Source organism: Branchiostoma belcheri, unplaced genomic scaffold, assembly GCF_001625305.1.
Source record: "Branchiostoma belcheri isolate BF01 breed outbred unplaced genomic scaffold, Haploidv18h27 scaffold107, whole genome shotgun sequence".
In the NCBI taxonomy this organism is placed as follows: Eukaryota; Metazoa; Chordata; class Leptocardii; order Amphioxiformes; family Branchiostomatidae; genus Branchiostoma; species Branchiostoma belcheri.
In genome coordinates, this window is record NW_017802458.1 from 413,686 (window position 1) to 426,984 (window position 13,299).

The 13,299-nt window shown below is 39.8% G+C and overlaps 1 protein-coding gene and 1 non-coding gene across 2 annotated transcripts; both read right to left on the bottom strand.

Moving 5' to 3' along the window:
- Positions 1-211: 211 nt before the first annotated feature.
- LOC109479944 (SET domain-containing protein 4-like) lies at positions 212-9,292 on the bottom strand. Its single transcript, XM_019782025.1, has 11 exons — positions 9,167-9,292; positions 8,689-8,784; positions 7,999-8,036; positions 7,289-7,377; positions 6,573-6,866; positions 5,578-5,719; positions 4,774-4,948; positions 3,043-3,130; positions 2,310-2,390; positions 1,904-2,027; positions 212-1,503 (listed from the first exon to the last, which is right to left on the bottom strand). The coding sequence occupies exons 1-11, from the start codon at positions 9,228-9,230 to the stop codon at positions 1,339-1,341; spliced, it is 1,356 nt and encodes a 451-aa protein (XP_019637584.1). The 5' UTR covers positions 9,231-9,292; the 3' UTR covers positions 212-1,338.
- Positions 3,684-3,792, bottom strand: Trnaf-gaa. Its single transcript has 2 exons — positions 3,756-3,792; positions 3,684-3,719 (listed from the first exon to the last, which is right to left on the bottom strand). It is a non-coding gene; the product is annotated as a tRNA-Phe (tRNA).
- Positions 9,293-13,299: the final 4,007 nt, after the last annotated feature.

Consider the following 13,299-nt stretch of genomic DNA (forward strand, 5'->3'; position numbering starts at 1 on the left):
TCACATTGAGTAAAATCTTTATTGATAAAATGTAGAACACAGTTCTAAATTCAAGCCAAAAAATCTTTCATTGTGAAAGTTTCATGATAAATGTAGTTTTGGTTAAATAACCATGATAAAATCATGAGGTAGTTGATTGAAAACTTTGATGGCACCATACAATTAAATGCTATTGAAATTCCAGAATTATATAACCATCCAAACTGCTCATATGAGTAAAAACTTTATTGCTAAAATGTAGAACACAGTTCTATCAAAACTTCTAAAATCTTTCAATGTGAAAGTTTCATAATAGATGCAATTGTGATTAAACAACCATGATAAAAATCGTGAGGTAGTTGATTGCACAATTTGATGGCACCAGACAATTATATGCTATAGTATTGAAATTTCAGAATTATGATATGAGTAAAATCTTTATTGCTAAAATGTAGAACACAGTTCTATCAAAACTTCTAAAATCTTTCAATGTGAAAGTTTCATAATACAATGTAGATACGATGAAACAACCATGATAAAAATCGTGAGGTATTAATAGTTGATTGCACACTTATATGGCACCAGACAATAAAATGCTATAGTATTGAAATTTCAGCATTAGTTAGATAACCATTTAGACTGCTCATATGAGTAAAATCTTTATTGCTAAAATGTAGAACACAGTTCTATCAAAACTTCTAAAATCTTTCATTGTGAAAGTTTCATAATAGATGTAATTGTGATTAAACAACCATGATAAAAATCGTGAGGTAGTTAATTGCACACTTTTATGGCACCAGACAATTAAAATGCTATTGAAATTTCAGAATTAGTTACATAACTATGCAACATTTCATTTCATTATTGCTATAACCTCCTTGTTAAGATCAAGTCTATCAACAAAAAAGGCACACTACATAGTAGGCTCCTCATCTGATGTTTTGTTTAAAGCGATATTATGCAAGATTTTCACTATTTTAAACATCGTTGTTTTACACATTTTCTTGTGCTATAAGCCTACCTGGGTTCATAATGCCATTTGAGAAGTAAAAGATCAAGTTCATTGCGCCGCAAAAACGTGTTTGAAGCTGCCGAAGATACTCGAGCAAAAAGCGCTGTTTGTTTACATTCTTTTTAGGTGCCTCCTAAAAATACAGCGGGCCTGGCGCAACTTATTCTGGCGCTGCACTGAGTCGCTGGAAAAGCGACAAAGCAATGCTAATATGTTAAACGTTATTGAAAATGAAAATCTAGATGATAAAATTTCAATTATGTATGTTTACAGTTTTGGTCCAAAATTCTTACATAATATCGCTTTAATATTGCCATTCTTAAAACCGATTCTGACGGCTAACGTTCCTATCGAGAGAAGAGTTTTCTGAGGACGCCCTTGGCAATGGCGACCTTGGAGCTGTGCTGCAGCATTTTCAAACCATTTTCTATCAGCTTCTTCCTCTCTATCCCACAATACACCGCGAGGCGCCCACATGCTGACGTCACTTCCTTTAACATTTCCTCGTCTTCCTGTGGGATGAAAAAACATTATTTTCAATGAAAAGACCGTAATAACATATGGTACACAGGCTTGTCATAATTTACATCACATAATACTTGTAACAACTAGAAAGGTGACATTTGTAAAGCAAATGCATAATGTTTACCTTCGCAATGGTCTGTTCTGTTAATTCTTACTCAAACACATTCATATGTATGGTCAGACAGGAGTCTAAATCCCTCCTGCTATAAAATTGCAACATGATGTAACCCAACAGTAGTTACCATGGTTACAGACGTCTGGTTCAGGTCATTGACCTTATTTGTTTAGAGAAGAAGAAGAGGAAAGAGAGCAAAAAAATGTTTTCTGAAGTTGTTTTCCTTCAGAAAACATATAAAGGAACGGTTTGCGGACTTAATAATATTTTACCTGTATGGTAGTAGGATATGTCTGGAGTCGTAGAGACAGAAGTTGACCAGCTACTTTCCGTGCACGGACGTCCAGAGCTCCGTCCGCTTCAAACTGCCCTGTTCTCAGATCCTCCCAGACATCCCTGAAAGTACCGTCGATATCATCATGCAGTTTTGAAGAAAATCGCATGAAGGCGCTATTAGACCACCGATGTTCTTCGTAAAATCATGACAGTCGTCAAAAGTTAACGATCGATTGTCACTCGCTTTATAGCGACGTATACAATAGGATAGATGTTTATACAAAATATCTGTGTCAAGACAAAAAGCATCTAAAATGTTGAACAGAAAGGGGAATGCAAGCATAAATATTACATATATAATATTTTAGCAGTGACAATATTGGCAAGATGTTGAACACTCACTCGTCGTCCTGTTTGCACAGAAACACCATCAACACAGTCAGCATTTGTGGGGACACGCCAGTAACACCACAGGTCAGGTCGCTGAGGAAGAAACGTAGGGGTGATACGTTTATGGCAAGGGGAGGGTGGTCAACGGTTTCACTCTAATTGTTCTTTAGGCCATGTTGATTTGATTATATGGATGACATCCGCGCGCGCATGAATTTTTGGCCGTTTCCAAAAAAAAAAAAGTTTTCAACCATACTGTAAATCGTACAAAACAGTTGCAAAATGAGCAAAAATATACCATAAGTTACAAAAAAATTAATAAAAACTATACCAATGTCGTAGAATGCCAAAATCAAACGAAAAAAGATGAAATTGTAAAGAAATGAACTTGAAGACTAGATTATTCGCCAAACCATATTCTGTGCCATTTGCTCCACCCTCATGACCACGTAGATTTCATAATGAAAAGAACTTTTTTTTTTTGTCAAAACTTTTTTTTTATTCGCACGCGCGCATCAGTTTTGGGGCTCCCGGAGGATGTCATCCATATAATCAAATCAACATGGCCTTACCTGAAAATAATTGTTTTTTCAACTGAAAATATTATCCATGGTAAATAAAATGTAAGTCTTGGTGATGTCATATATAGTTTGTGGGAGGGACATTGTGCTCAGAACATGCATGGCAAAACAAACAAACAAACAAACAAACAAACAAACAAACCTCCAACAGTCCTGTCACTCACCTGATGAGATTGTTTCGCGCCAGAAACATGATCTTCCTCTCCAACATCGCGTTGTTTTCAGGTTGTAGATACTCCAGAACGTCCTGAACTACAATATTAAAGAAGAGATTCATTTGTCACGTATAGATACAGTTCCTAGTGAATTCTTTCATCAGTGAAAACTTTGGAAGGATAAGGATACTAACCTCCAAATTTTCGATGGCTATCAGTACATCTTGTTCACGGTGTGGCCTAATCTCGCGAGAGCGCGAGACTAGACCCGAGACTTGCATCGGTCTGTCGGGTCCCACCCCCCGCCGCCTCCCTCCGAAGTAAGGGTAAGTAAGTCTTGGGGACTTCCCAACCTTCTGTCCGGTTTAGCTTGGCACCTTCCAACATTATTGAAATCATAGACCAAGAGTCTCGTAACCCACATTTAAGGAAGCGGTGCACATACAGTTGGAAGGTGCCAAGCTAAACCGGACAGAAGGCTGGGAGCGAGATTAGGCCACTCCGTGAACAAGATGTACTGATAGCCATCGAAAATTTGGAGGTTAGTATCCTTATCCTTCCAAAGTTGTCACTGATGAAAGAATTCACTAGGAACAATATTAAAGAAGAAAAAACAATTTACAAGAGGTTGAATGTCCATGAAAAAAAACTGCCTCGACCCGGGATTGAACCAGGGACCTTTAGATCTCCAATTTGTCAAGCCGGTATATCGGCTTCCGGGACTTCAGTCTAACGCTCTCCCAACTGAGCTATCGAGGCACATGAAAATACAGAGATGCCATACGATTTACGGAAGGTCTTCGATATTTTTCTCCTAGGATATTACTAGTACAGTACTTTTTTCTTATAAGCGTTTTGCAATTAACTGGCTTTCAATGTATATATAAGGAATTAGAGTAATTATGTCAAGAATACCTTGCTTGGATTATGTCCAAAACTATATGAAGAAATGTTAAAAGTTTAAAAACTGGTTTAAAAGGTGAGAAATTAGTCCAAATTTCTGATCTTCTGAAACACCTGTGAGCACACTCATTGATTAACAACAATGCTAGCCTCTACCAGGCTTCGGGAGGCGGCTGGAAAAAGTAGGAGTCGACCAAATAGAGAGATAACATGCCGGGGAAGTTTGTCTGCTGGGAGGGTACATTTTGCCTCACCCGGGAGCGGCAAACTGTTCTCTCCAGCAGAAAAAAAAAAAAAAACTCCCCTGGCATGTTATCTCTCTATTTGGCCGGTTTCTACTCTTCCCAGCCGCCTCCCGAAGCCTGATAAAGGCTACAACAGTGCCAAGCCATATTTGGTGAGGACAGCTGATGACGTCATTTTCAGACGACACTTTAGGCCATGTTGATTTGATTATATGGATGACATCCTCCGGGAACCCCAAAACTGATGCGCGTGCGAATAAAAAAAAAGTTTGCAAAAAAAAAAAAGTTAATTTTCATTATGAAATCTACGTGGTCATGAGGGTTGAGCAAATGGCACAGAATATGGTTTGGCGAATAATCTAGTCTTCAAGTTCATTTCTTTACAATTTCGTCTTTTTTCGTTTGATTTTGGCATTCTACGACATTGGTATAGTTTTTATTAATTTTTTTTTGTAACTTATGGTATATTTTTGCTCATTTTGCAACTGTTTTGTACGATTTACAGTATGGTTGAAAACTTTTTTTTTTGAAACGGCCGAAAATTCATGCGCGCGCGGATGTCATCCATATAATCAAATCAACATGGCCTTACCCAGGTTGAACGTGACGGTGTCCGCGGGGTTGCCGGGGACGACGAAGCCGAACTCCAGCAGGAGGTTGTCGTTGTCTGCCCGCCCGTAACTGTTCATGACCTCGGCGTGCCTCCTGTACACCGACTCCGTACGGCTCTCCAGGAACTGGCTCTTGTCGTTGTAGCGATGTCGGATCTAAAACATGGAACCACGTTGAGCTAAATCATCTCATTCACCTTCTTTGTTTACTCCTCTACATTTTATTTTTATGTTTATAGTTAAAACTTCCCATCACCCTTCACTGAACTGCGACGGGGGCCGACATCGGATACCTGTGACTCAGTGTTGACGTCACACTTCAAAGAAGCCACGTGACAAGCCTCACTGGGTCAGTCTACTGAAGAAGACCAGAGTGACTGGTCAAAAGCTCTAGGTGAGAGATCGAAAGTGTTGTGTTGGATCGAAAGTTTTAACTCTAAACATGTAACTACCAACACGGATGAACTTTTATGATATGTTATTTTTATGTTTGCTGAAGGAAAACATACTGTTTTTGCTCTGTTTCCTCCTCCTGTTCTTCTTTTCCAAACCAATAAGGTCAATGACCTGAACCAGACGTCTGTCACCATAGTAACTAGTGTTGGGTTACATCATGTTGCAATTTTATAGCAGGAGGGATTTAGACTCCTGTCTGATCATATATGAATGTGTTTAAACGTTCGAAATCCACAAAAAGAATTTTCTCTATCTTGTTCTCTTACTTTATTTAGCAAAAAAACACCTCAACTGCAGAAAAAAATTGAAGTTCTTGGTTGGTTCCTTACCTTCGCTTGCGCTGAATGATTGATGGAGTCTACCAATGGAAACATGGTGGGGGTGGGGGTGTCTGTGTCTCGGAGATGAGCGCCAGTTTCCCGTCCAATGGGCACGTCCAAAGCCCGCGTCTTGATCGCTGACCACGCCCACCTGAAGGAGAAACAGAATTGACCGATCGTTAAGCCTCGCCCACCTCCGTCAAAACATTCTCATTGGTCGAACCGATTGTCCTTCTCTCATTGGCTGAACTTCTAATTGTGATGGCATTCTGCAATCTGCATCAAGCTATCGATATCATTCGTAAAAGTGGCATTACACAACTATTTATATCAAAGGATCAGTTAAACATGCATCTAATCTCTCATTGGTCGAACCGATAATTGCCCTTCTCTCATTGGTTGAACTTCTAATTGTGATGGACATTCGGGATCGGTCTATTTGTTCCTTCTCCAAAAATCTGCATCAATCTATCGATATCATTCGTAAAAGTGGCAATAGACAACAAATTATATCAAAGAATCAGTAAAACATGCATCTACTCTCTCATTGGTCGAACCGATAATTGCCCTTCCCTCATTGGTTGAACTTCTAATTGTGATGGGCATTTGGGGTCAGTCTATTCGTTCCTCCTCCAAAAGTCTGTATCAACCTATCGATATCATTCGTAAAAGTGGCATTGGACAACAAATTATATCAAAGAACTAGAGAAGTAACATTTGCAAAGAAAATGCATAATGTTTACTTTCGGACATGGTCTGCTCTGTTAATTCTTACTCAAACACATTCACATACATGTACTACTAGAATATGGTGACAGGAGCAGAGCAGACCATGAAATTGCAACATTATGTAACCCAACACAAGTCACCGTGGTGACAGACATCAACAAATCATGTCATAGGTCAGGTCATAGGTCACTGTTTGGAGAAGAAGAAGAGGAAGAAACTGAACAAAAACAATATGTTTTCCTTCGGTAAACATAATCAGGATTTACATTACTTACTTGAAATTTTGGAAGTTGAAAACGTCCTCTCGGTCAGAAAACAGATCTGCAAGTGACTCGAAGAACGGCGTGAGCTCTTTGTACACTTTGTGACACTCGTACTTCTTCGCCTTCGCCCTTCCTCGGAGGGAGTTCGGCAAAAGTCGGAAGTCGTCTTCGGTGAAGTACGCTGGGCACGAGTACTCGTCGGGTAGGATGTCGATGTAAGGTCGCCAGTAGGATTTTTCCCGCCTGTGTTTTTCGCAGATGAGGAAAACTGCGAGGGCCTGTGTGGGGGTTAGCCGAGGATCAGCCCTGGAAAATAAGTAAATCTAGGTCAAATAATGTTGGAATTTCTGTTATGACACTGTATAATACTAATGTATTCCTTCTAACATAATTTCTTTGGACGTGTACTTTTTATGTTAACCGATTGAAAACATTGTTTTTGCTCTTCCTCTTCTCCAAACAAATAAGGTCAATGACCTGAACCACACGTCTGTGACCATGGTAACTAGTGTTGGGTTACTAGTATATGCATATCATGTTGCAATTTTATAGCAGGAGAGATTTAGACTTCTGTCTGACCATAAATGTATATATGAATGTGCGTGAGTCAGAATTAACAGAGCATACCATATGCGAAGGTAAACATTATGCATTTGCTTTGCAAATGTCACCTTTCTAGTACTACTTGTACCCCCCTTTAAAAAAAAACTGCTGGGAGACTAGCTTACCGTTCAATATAAGGTGCGAGATAGGAGTCCATGATGGCCTCAATAGTAATGAGAAGTCTCTTTGGGATCGCCAGAATAAGTTCTCCGTGCTGGTAAAGAAATGAAAAAAAAAAGTAACTGCGCTGTAGTAGAAACGATTTTTATAAGAAAGTATACTTTCTTCCTAAGAAGTCTTAAAACATTTCGTTTCTGTGGCCGGTAATTTCTCGTATATAATGCTAGTAGTATTTAACATTGCCTATGAGATTATTTTCATATACCTCTGTATTAAAGACTATAGTCTAGTAGTTAGTAGTTCCATAGGCTATAATTATATCTTTTGAACATTTGTCCTGTCCTCTGGGAAACAGGACAGCTTCTAGCAGTTTGATTTTTCGTTCTAGGTCAAAACTCATTATGTTTACCGAAGGAAAACATATTGTTTTTGCTCTGTTTCCTCTTCTTCTTCTCCAAAAAAAATAAGGTCAATGACCTGAACCAGACGTCTGTCACCATGGTAACTAGTGTTGGGTTACATCATGTTTCAATTTTCTAGCAGGAGGGATTTAGACTCCTGTCACGTACTAAGTATACATGAATGTGTTTTGAGTAAGAATTAAAAAAGCAGACCATATGCGAAGGTAATTTACATCCTATGTCATTAGGTTATAAGATGTTGAATGGTGACATGATTGATTGATTGATTGACATCAAGGTTCGGATACCAGTACCTTTAAAGCTTTTGTCGCCATCATTCCCCGACCAGTGTCTGAACAGAAAACACACACAAACACACACAGGGCAGGCAAGGAGGGGTAAGTAAAAGATTGGAATAAAAAATGCAAACATATTAGAACTGAGAACTATCAAGCAATAAACAATAAAGCGAAATGTCTTTTAAACCATGTTGATTTGATTATATGGATGGCATCCTCTGGGAACCCCAAAACTGATGTGAGTGTGCGAATAAAAAAAAGTTTGGCCCAAAAAGTTGCTTTCATTATGAAATCTACGTGGTTTTGAAGGTTGAACAAATGACACAGAGTATGGTATACTAGCGAATAATCTAGTCCTCAAATTCATTTCTTTACATTTTCGTCTTTTTCGTTTGATTTTGATATTCTACGACATTGGTATCGTTTCCCAATAACTTTTTTTTGCAACTTACGGTATATATTTGCTCTTTTTGCAACTGTTTTGTAGGATTTACAGTATGGTTGAAAACTTTTTTTTTGGAAACGGCCGAAAATTCATTCGCGCGCGGATGTCATCCATATTATCAAATCAACATTGCCTTACTTAAAAAAGAAGAGATATGCAACTCAAATTTTTAATAAGAATACGAATTTTAAAAGGCGTAGATAAGAATGTTCACAGAATACTAAAGTACTGTATAAAAGACAAACGCTTGACCAGCATACCGGGAAAGACGGCGGGTTTCAGCGGCACATTTCTGCAGCCATTTCTGTGTAGCCACTGGAAGAAGCGAACGAAAGACTCCTCGTGTGCAATAGACACTAAAAAACAGAGAAAAAGTATTGTTTACAGGCATTAGTACAACAAAATAAACACGGGCACTTGTTCATTTATCGCATGTGCAAGGAGAGTAGCCTCTACCAGGCTTCGGGAGGCGGCTGGAAAGAGTAGAAATTGGCCATAAAGATAACATGCCAGAGGAGTTGGTCCACTAGGGAGTACAGTTTGTCGCACCCGAAAACTGTACTCTCTAGCGGACCAACTCCCCCGGCATTTATCCAATTTCTGCTCTTTCCAGTCGCCTTCCGAAGCCTGGTAGAGGCTACAAGGAGAGAACAAAATTGACAACAGCACTAGTGTTTTATGAAACGAAAACAGACAAAACCAGCTATATCTGACTTGACATAGCGCAAATGTACTTACCTGGTCTGTTTTCGTCTTTTCTACGTCGTCGCCGTCTCCATGTGCGGCCACGCCTAACAACCATGGTAGCCTTGTAGGAGAAGTTTGCTACGAGAAGTCTTCCTGTGTCGTTGATATATGGTCTTCATATGCCTGTGGAAGAAAACACGAACTTCATACTATAACATACAGATTTAGTTATGTTTACTGAAGGTTTGTTCGGTTTCCTCTTCTCCAAACCAATCAGGTCAATGACCTGAACCTCATGTTGCAATTTTATAGCAGGAGGGATTTAGACTCCTGTCACCATATACATATACATCTATATGAATGTGTTTGAGTTATAACAGAGCAGGGCATATGCGAAGGTAAACATTATGCATTTGCTTTGCAAACGTTACCTTTCTAGTTAGTTTTTTTTACATTCTTAACACTGCACTTTTTCCAAAATACACATCCCATTGTTGGGTCAAACAAAAAAGTCTCCAATGCTTCCCCCATATTCGTATGTAAAAAGAAGAAAAGAAAATAATAAACAGAAGGTGAGAAATAAGATAATTAGCGCCTATTTTGTGTTTCCCTTTCTGTTCTGACACCCGACGGTGCCTTTCAATTTTCATTCAGGGAAAAACACTTTCAGTCATAGTACAAATACATTCTATTATTCGAGCCAAGAATTAAACAGCTGATAGAAAAAAATAAAAGAAGTAGATCTTGACTGAAGGAAATGTAAGAAAATGGGGAAAACAAGGTTTAACTGGAGTTTTTTTTCCGTCAGGGAAACTTCAGCTAGTACATAAGCTGAAGACTTCTACAGATACTTTCACGGTCGATGTTCAGGAGAACTTGTACTTCTTGTTCCGCCGCTCAGAACCTTTCAGCGTGCCACTAGGTTCTCTTCCAGTTCTCATCAATACACCGTTAACATACCTGTCTCCAAGTCATACTACAACAACAGCTTCTTTCCCCGGACTGCAAAATTATGGAACTCTCTTCCAAACAGCTGCTTTTCCGTCCGATTACAATCTACAAAGCTTCAAAACAAAGGTCCACCGCCATCTCATGACATAGCTATATTATACATGTACTCTATGCCTAGAAGTGGCCTTGCATTGAGCGACACCGTTAAAAAAAAAGAAAAAAAAAAAGCGAGCTAGCACCGTCAATTAAGTTCATGTTTACTCAGCTCGGACTGTTTATTCGAGACAAGCAGTTATACTCCCATTCCACTTATGCTGAGGTCACATTTCCAAACCGGGGCCCGGCCGGGCAGTCTTACGGAACGAAAAGTATTATATAAGCGATTAAAGACAACAAAGCACAAAAAAGGTGTGTCCTGTCCCGGCCATTAACAATTGGAACTACTTGTGTATTATACTCTTGATAGATGTTGTTGATTTTGAGCACTTGAGGCGTTGAGCACGTTTTTTTTTTTTGAGTTCGCCACTCTCTCCGCGCTCTGGCCAATATTTCAGGTCGCAGAGAGAATTATTCATTAACGCTTAACGCTGAATCTAGGATGACAAATGACGTTTTTCGTAGAATTAAAACGACCAATAACGCTTCACGAGGAATATACTGATAACGCTTAACGTTGAATTAGAGCAGGCCGGTAACGATTAACGGTAAATTAAACTAGCCCATAACGGTTAACGAAAAAGGGCATGCAGACCCTCGAGAATGTGGAATGGGGGTTAGCCTCTACCTGAGGCTTGGTGAGCGGCGAAATATTCTCTCAACGGAAAACTCCCTTGGCATGCTTATCTCTCTATTTTGGCCGAAGAAAATCTCTTTCCAGCCGCCTCCCCAAGTCTGGTAGAGGCTAGAATGGGGGCATCTCATGCCCTGGGCATGTGGATTGCATCACTAGTACGTACTGGCACGCCGGTATATCCGGTATAACGATAGGGTGACTCAAAAACCTCTCGAAAAAAAAAAAATTACAAAGATTTAGTAGTCTATATTGTGTTGGTCTTCGTGTAACGTTTTCCTCGTATTGAGGCCAGCCGGTACTAAAACAACATATCGTATTTTTAGCATACGGACAGGCCACGCTTGGGTGCGAATACTAGCTAGTACCCTTGGTGCCAAGTGCCAAATTAGTATCGGGCCGTTAGCCGTTTTTCTTCGGCAGCCAAGAGCCCTTCGCCCGCCTATCTAAATTACCGCCACGGATCGAGGAGTTGAGCCCAGGAGAATTTGTCCGAGTACCCTGGGTGCCAAGTGCCAAACTAGTATCGGACCGTTAGCCGTTTTCCTTCGGCAGCCAAGAGCCGGTGTGACAGAGATCTCGCACCCCCCAGTGATTTTCGCACCCCCCGGAGCGAAATCACTAGTGATCTCGCACCCCCCGGAACGATATCACTAGTGATCTCGCACCCCTTTGGTGATCTTGCACCCCCCGGGGGTGCAAAATCGCTAGCAATTTTGCACCCCCTCAATCGATTTGTTCACCCCGTATGTGTTCTGTTACGGCCTTCGTAATTCACAGTGGTTACTATATCAGATGCTACCTATTAACAAACACTATCCTCTAGTATGACAATACCAATATTCAGTAATTACCTTCGCCAAGAAGGTTATGTTTTCGTTGGCGGTGTGTCTGTTTGTCTGTCTGTCTGTCTGTTTGTCTGCCTGTTACCACCATAACTCAAGAACGCTTGAATATATTGTCTTGATACTTGGTAGGTGGGTTGGTCTTGATGAGACCTCGAAATGATTAGATTTTGGGCCCCTTAGCGGCTTGTTATGGTACTGCAGCAGAACTTCCGGTTTTGATATCTCGTGATCTGAACATGCTAGGGTCATGAATTTTGCATGATAGATAGCTCTTGCCCTGGGGAATAAGTGACGTAAGTTTGGACCCCCTAGCAGCTTGTTTGGGAACTGCAGGGGACTTTAAGTTCAAATGTTTAAAGGAGGATAACTCAAGAACCAGTTGAGGAATCATTGTGATTTTTGGTATGTAGGCAGCCTAGATGATGCTTGACATAATGAGATGACAATTATGCAAATAAGGATATAATTTGCATTGTTAATGAGGATATTCTATAAATCTGTTGCATGCCATGATAGGACTATTCAGACTTGTGACATGTGTAATTGGACAGGAGAGGAACATGGCCATATAATATTATGTAAATTGGGGGCTAATTTGCATAATTCATAAGAAAAAGCTATAATTTCATTGTTTTTAACTGCCAGGAATTTGATGTTTGTGGCGTTTGGAGGGTGAGCAAAGCTGAATATCATTAAACATAATTTATTCAAATTAAGACCTCATATGCATAATCTAATATAAATTAAGGTGAACATCAGTTGGCGAAGGTATGAGATCGTGGAACTCTAGTTGTATATAATGCACAAATCCATTTTTGTTTACCTTTCATGTTCTTTTGACTGCAAGGGTACGTTCCTTAGGTTATTGAGGCAATACAACACACCAAATTGAATTACATGTATTCAAATTTTATTTCCATAGAATCTTCTCAACAGTAACAGGAAAAGTAACAGAAGAGCGATCTAATTTAATCGCGTATATGAATAGCATTCACGTGCACAGTACTAGTGTGCTGTACAGTCTCGGCCGTTTTGACGATGGGGGCCTACATTTTGGACACTCTCAGTCTTCCAATGGCATGCTCCTTGCTTCTTTGGCCGAGAGTCCAATGCTAGTACATCTGTAGTGAAACCATTCGGAGCACAGGTTAAACTTTCCGATGCTCTGTGGCCGTCTGCAGTCACAGTAACTGTCTCTACAGTGATTCTCCGTTCTGTCTTCCTTTTCAGGAACTTTGGAAAGGCTGTCAGGTTCTCTGCTTCCAGGCAGGACAACAGTTAAATTTCTATAATAAAGTTTAACAACAATAACAACAAAACAACTGGCATTGATGTATACTGAACTACAAAACAGCAAACCCAGCATCAAGTGGACTTCTCTCTTTAAGTCACATGTATAGCATTCACATGCACAGTACTAGTAAGGGGGGTGGGTTAGCACTAACTTTGTGAAAAACGCATTCTAAAATATGGAGATGGTCCATCTAAATATGGAAATGTAAACTTTAGTCAATTCTTAAATGNTAACCCCCCCTGTACATAACCCCTGAAGTTTACCATTGACGATGCATTAGCCTATTTAGCTATAACAACAA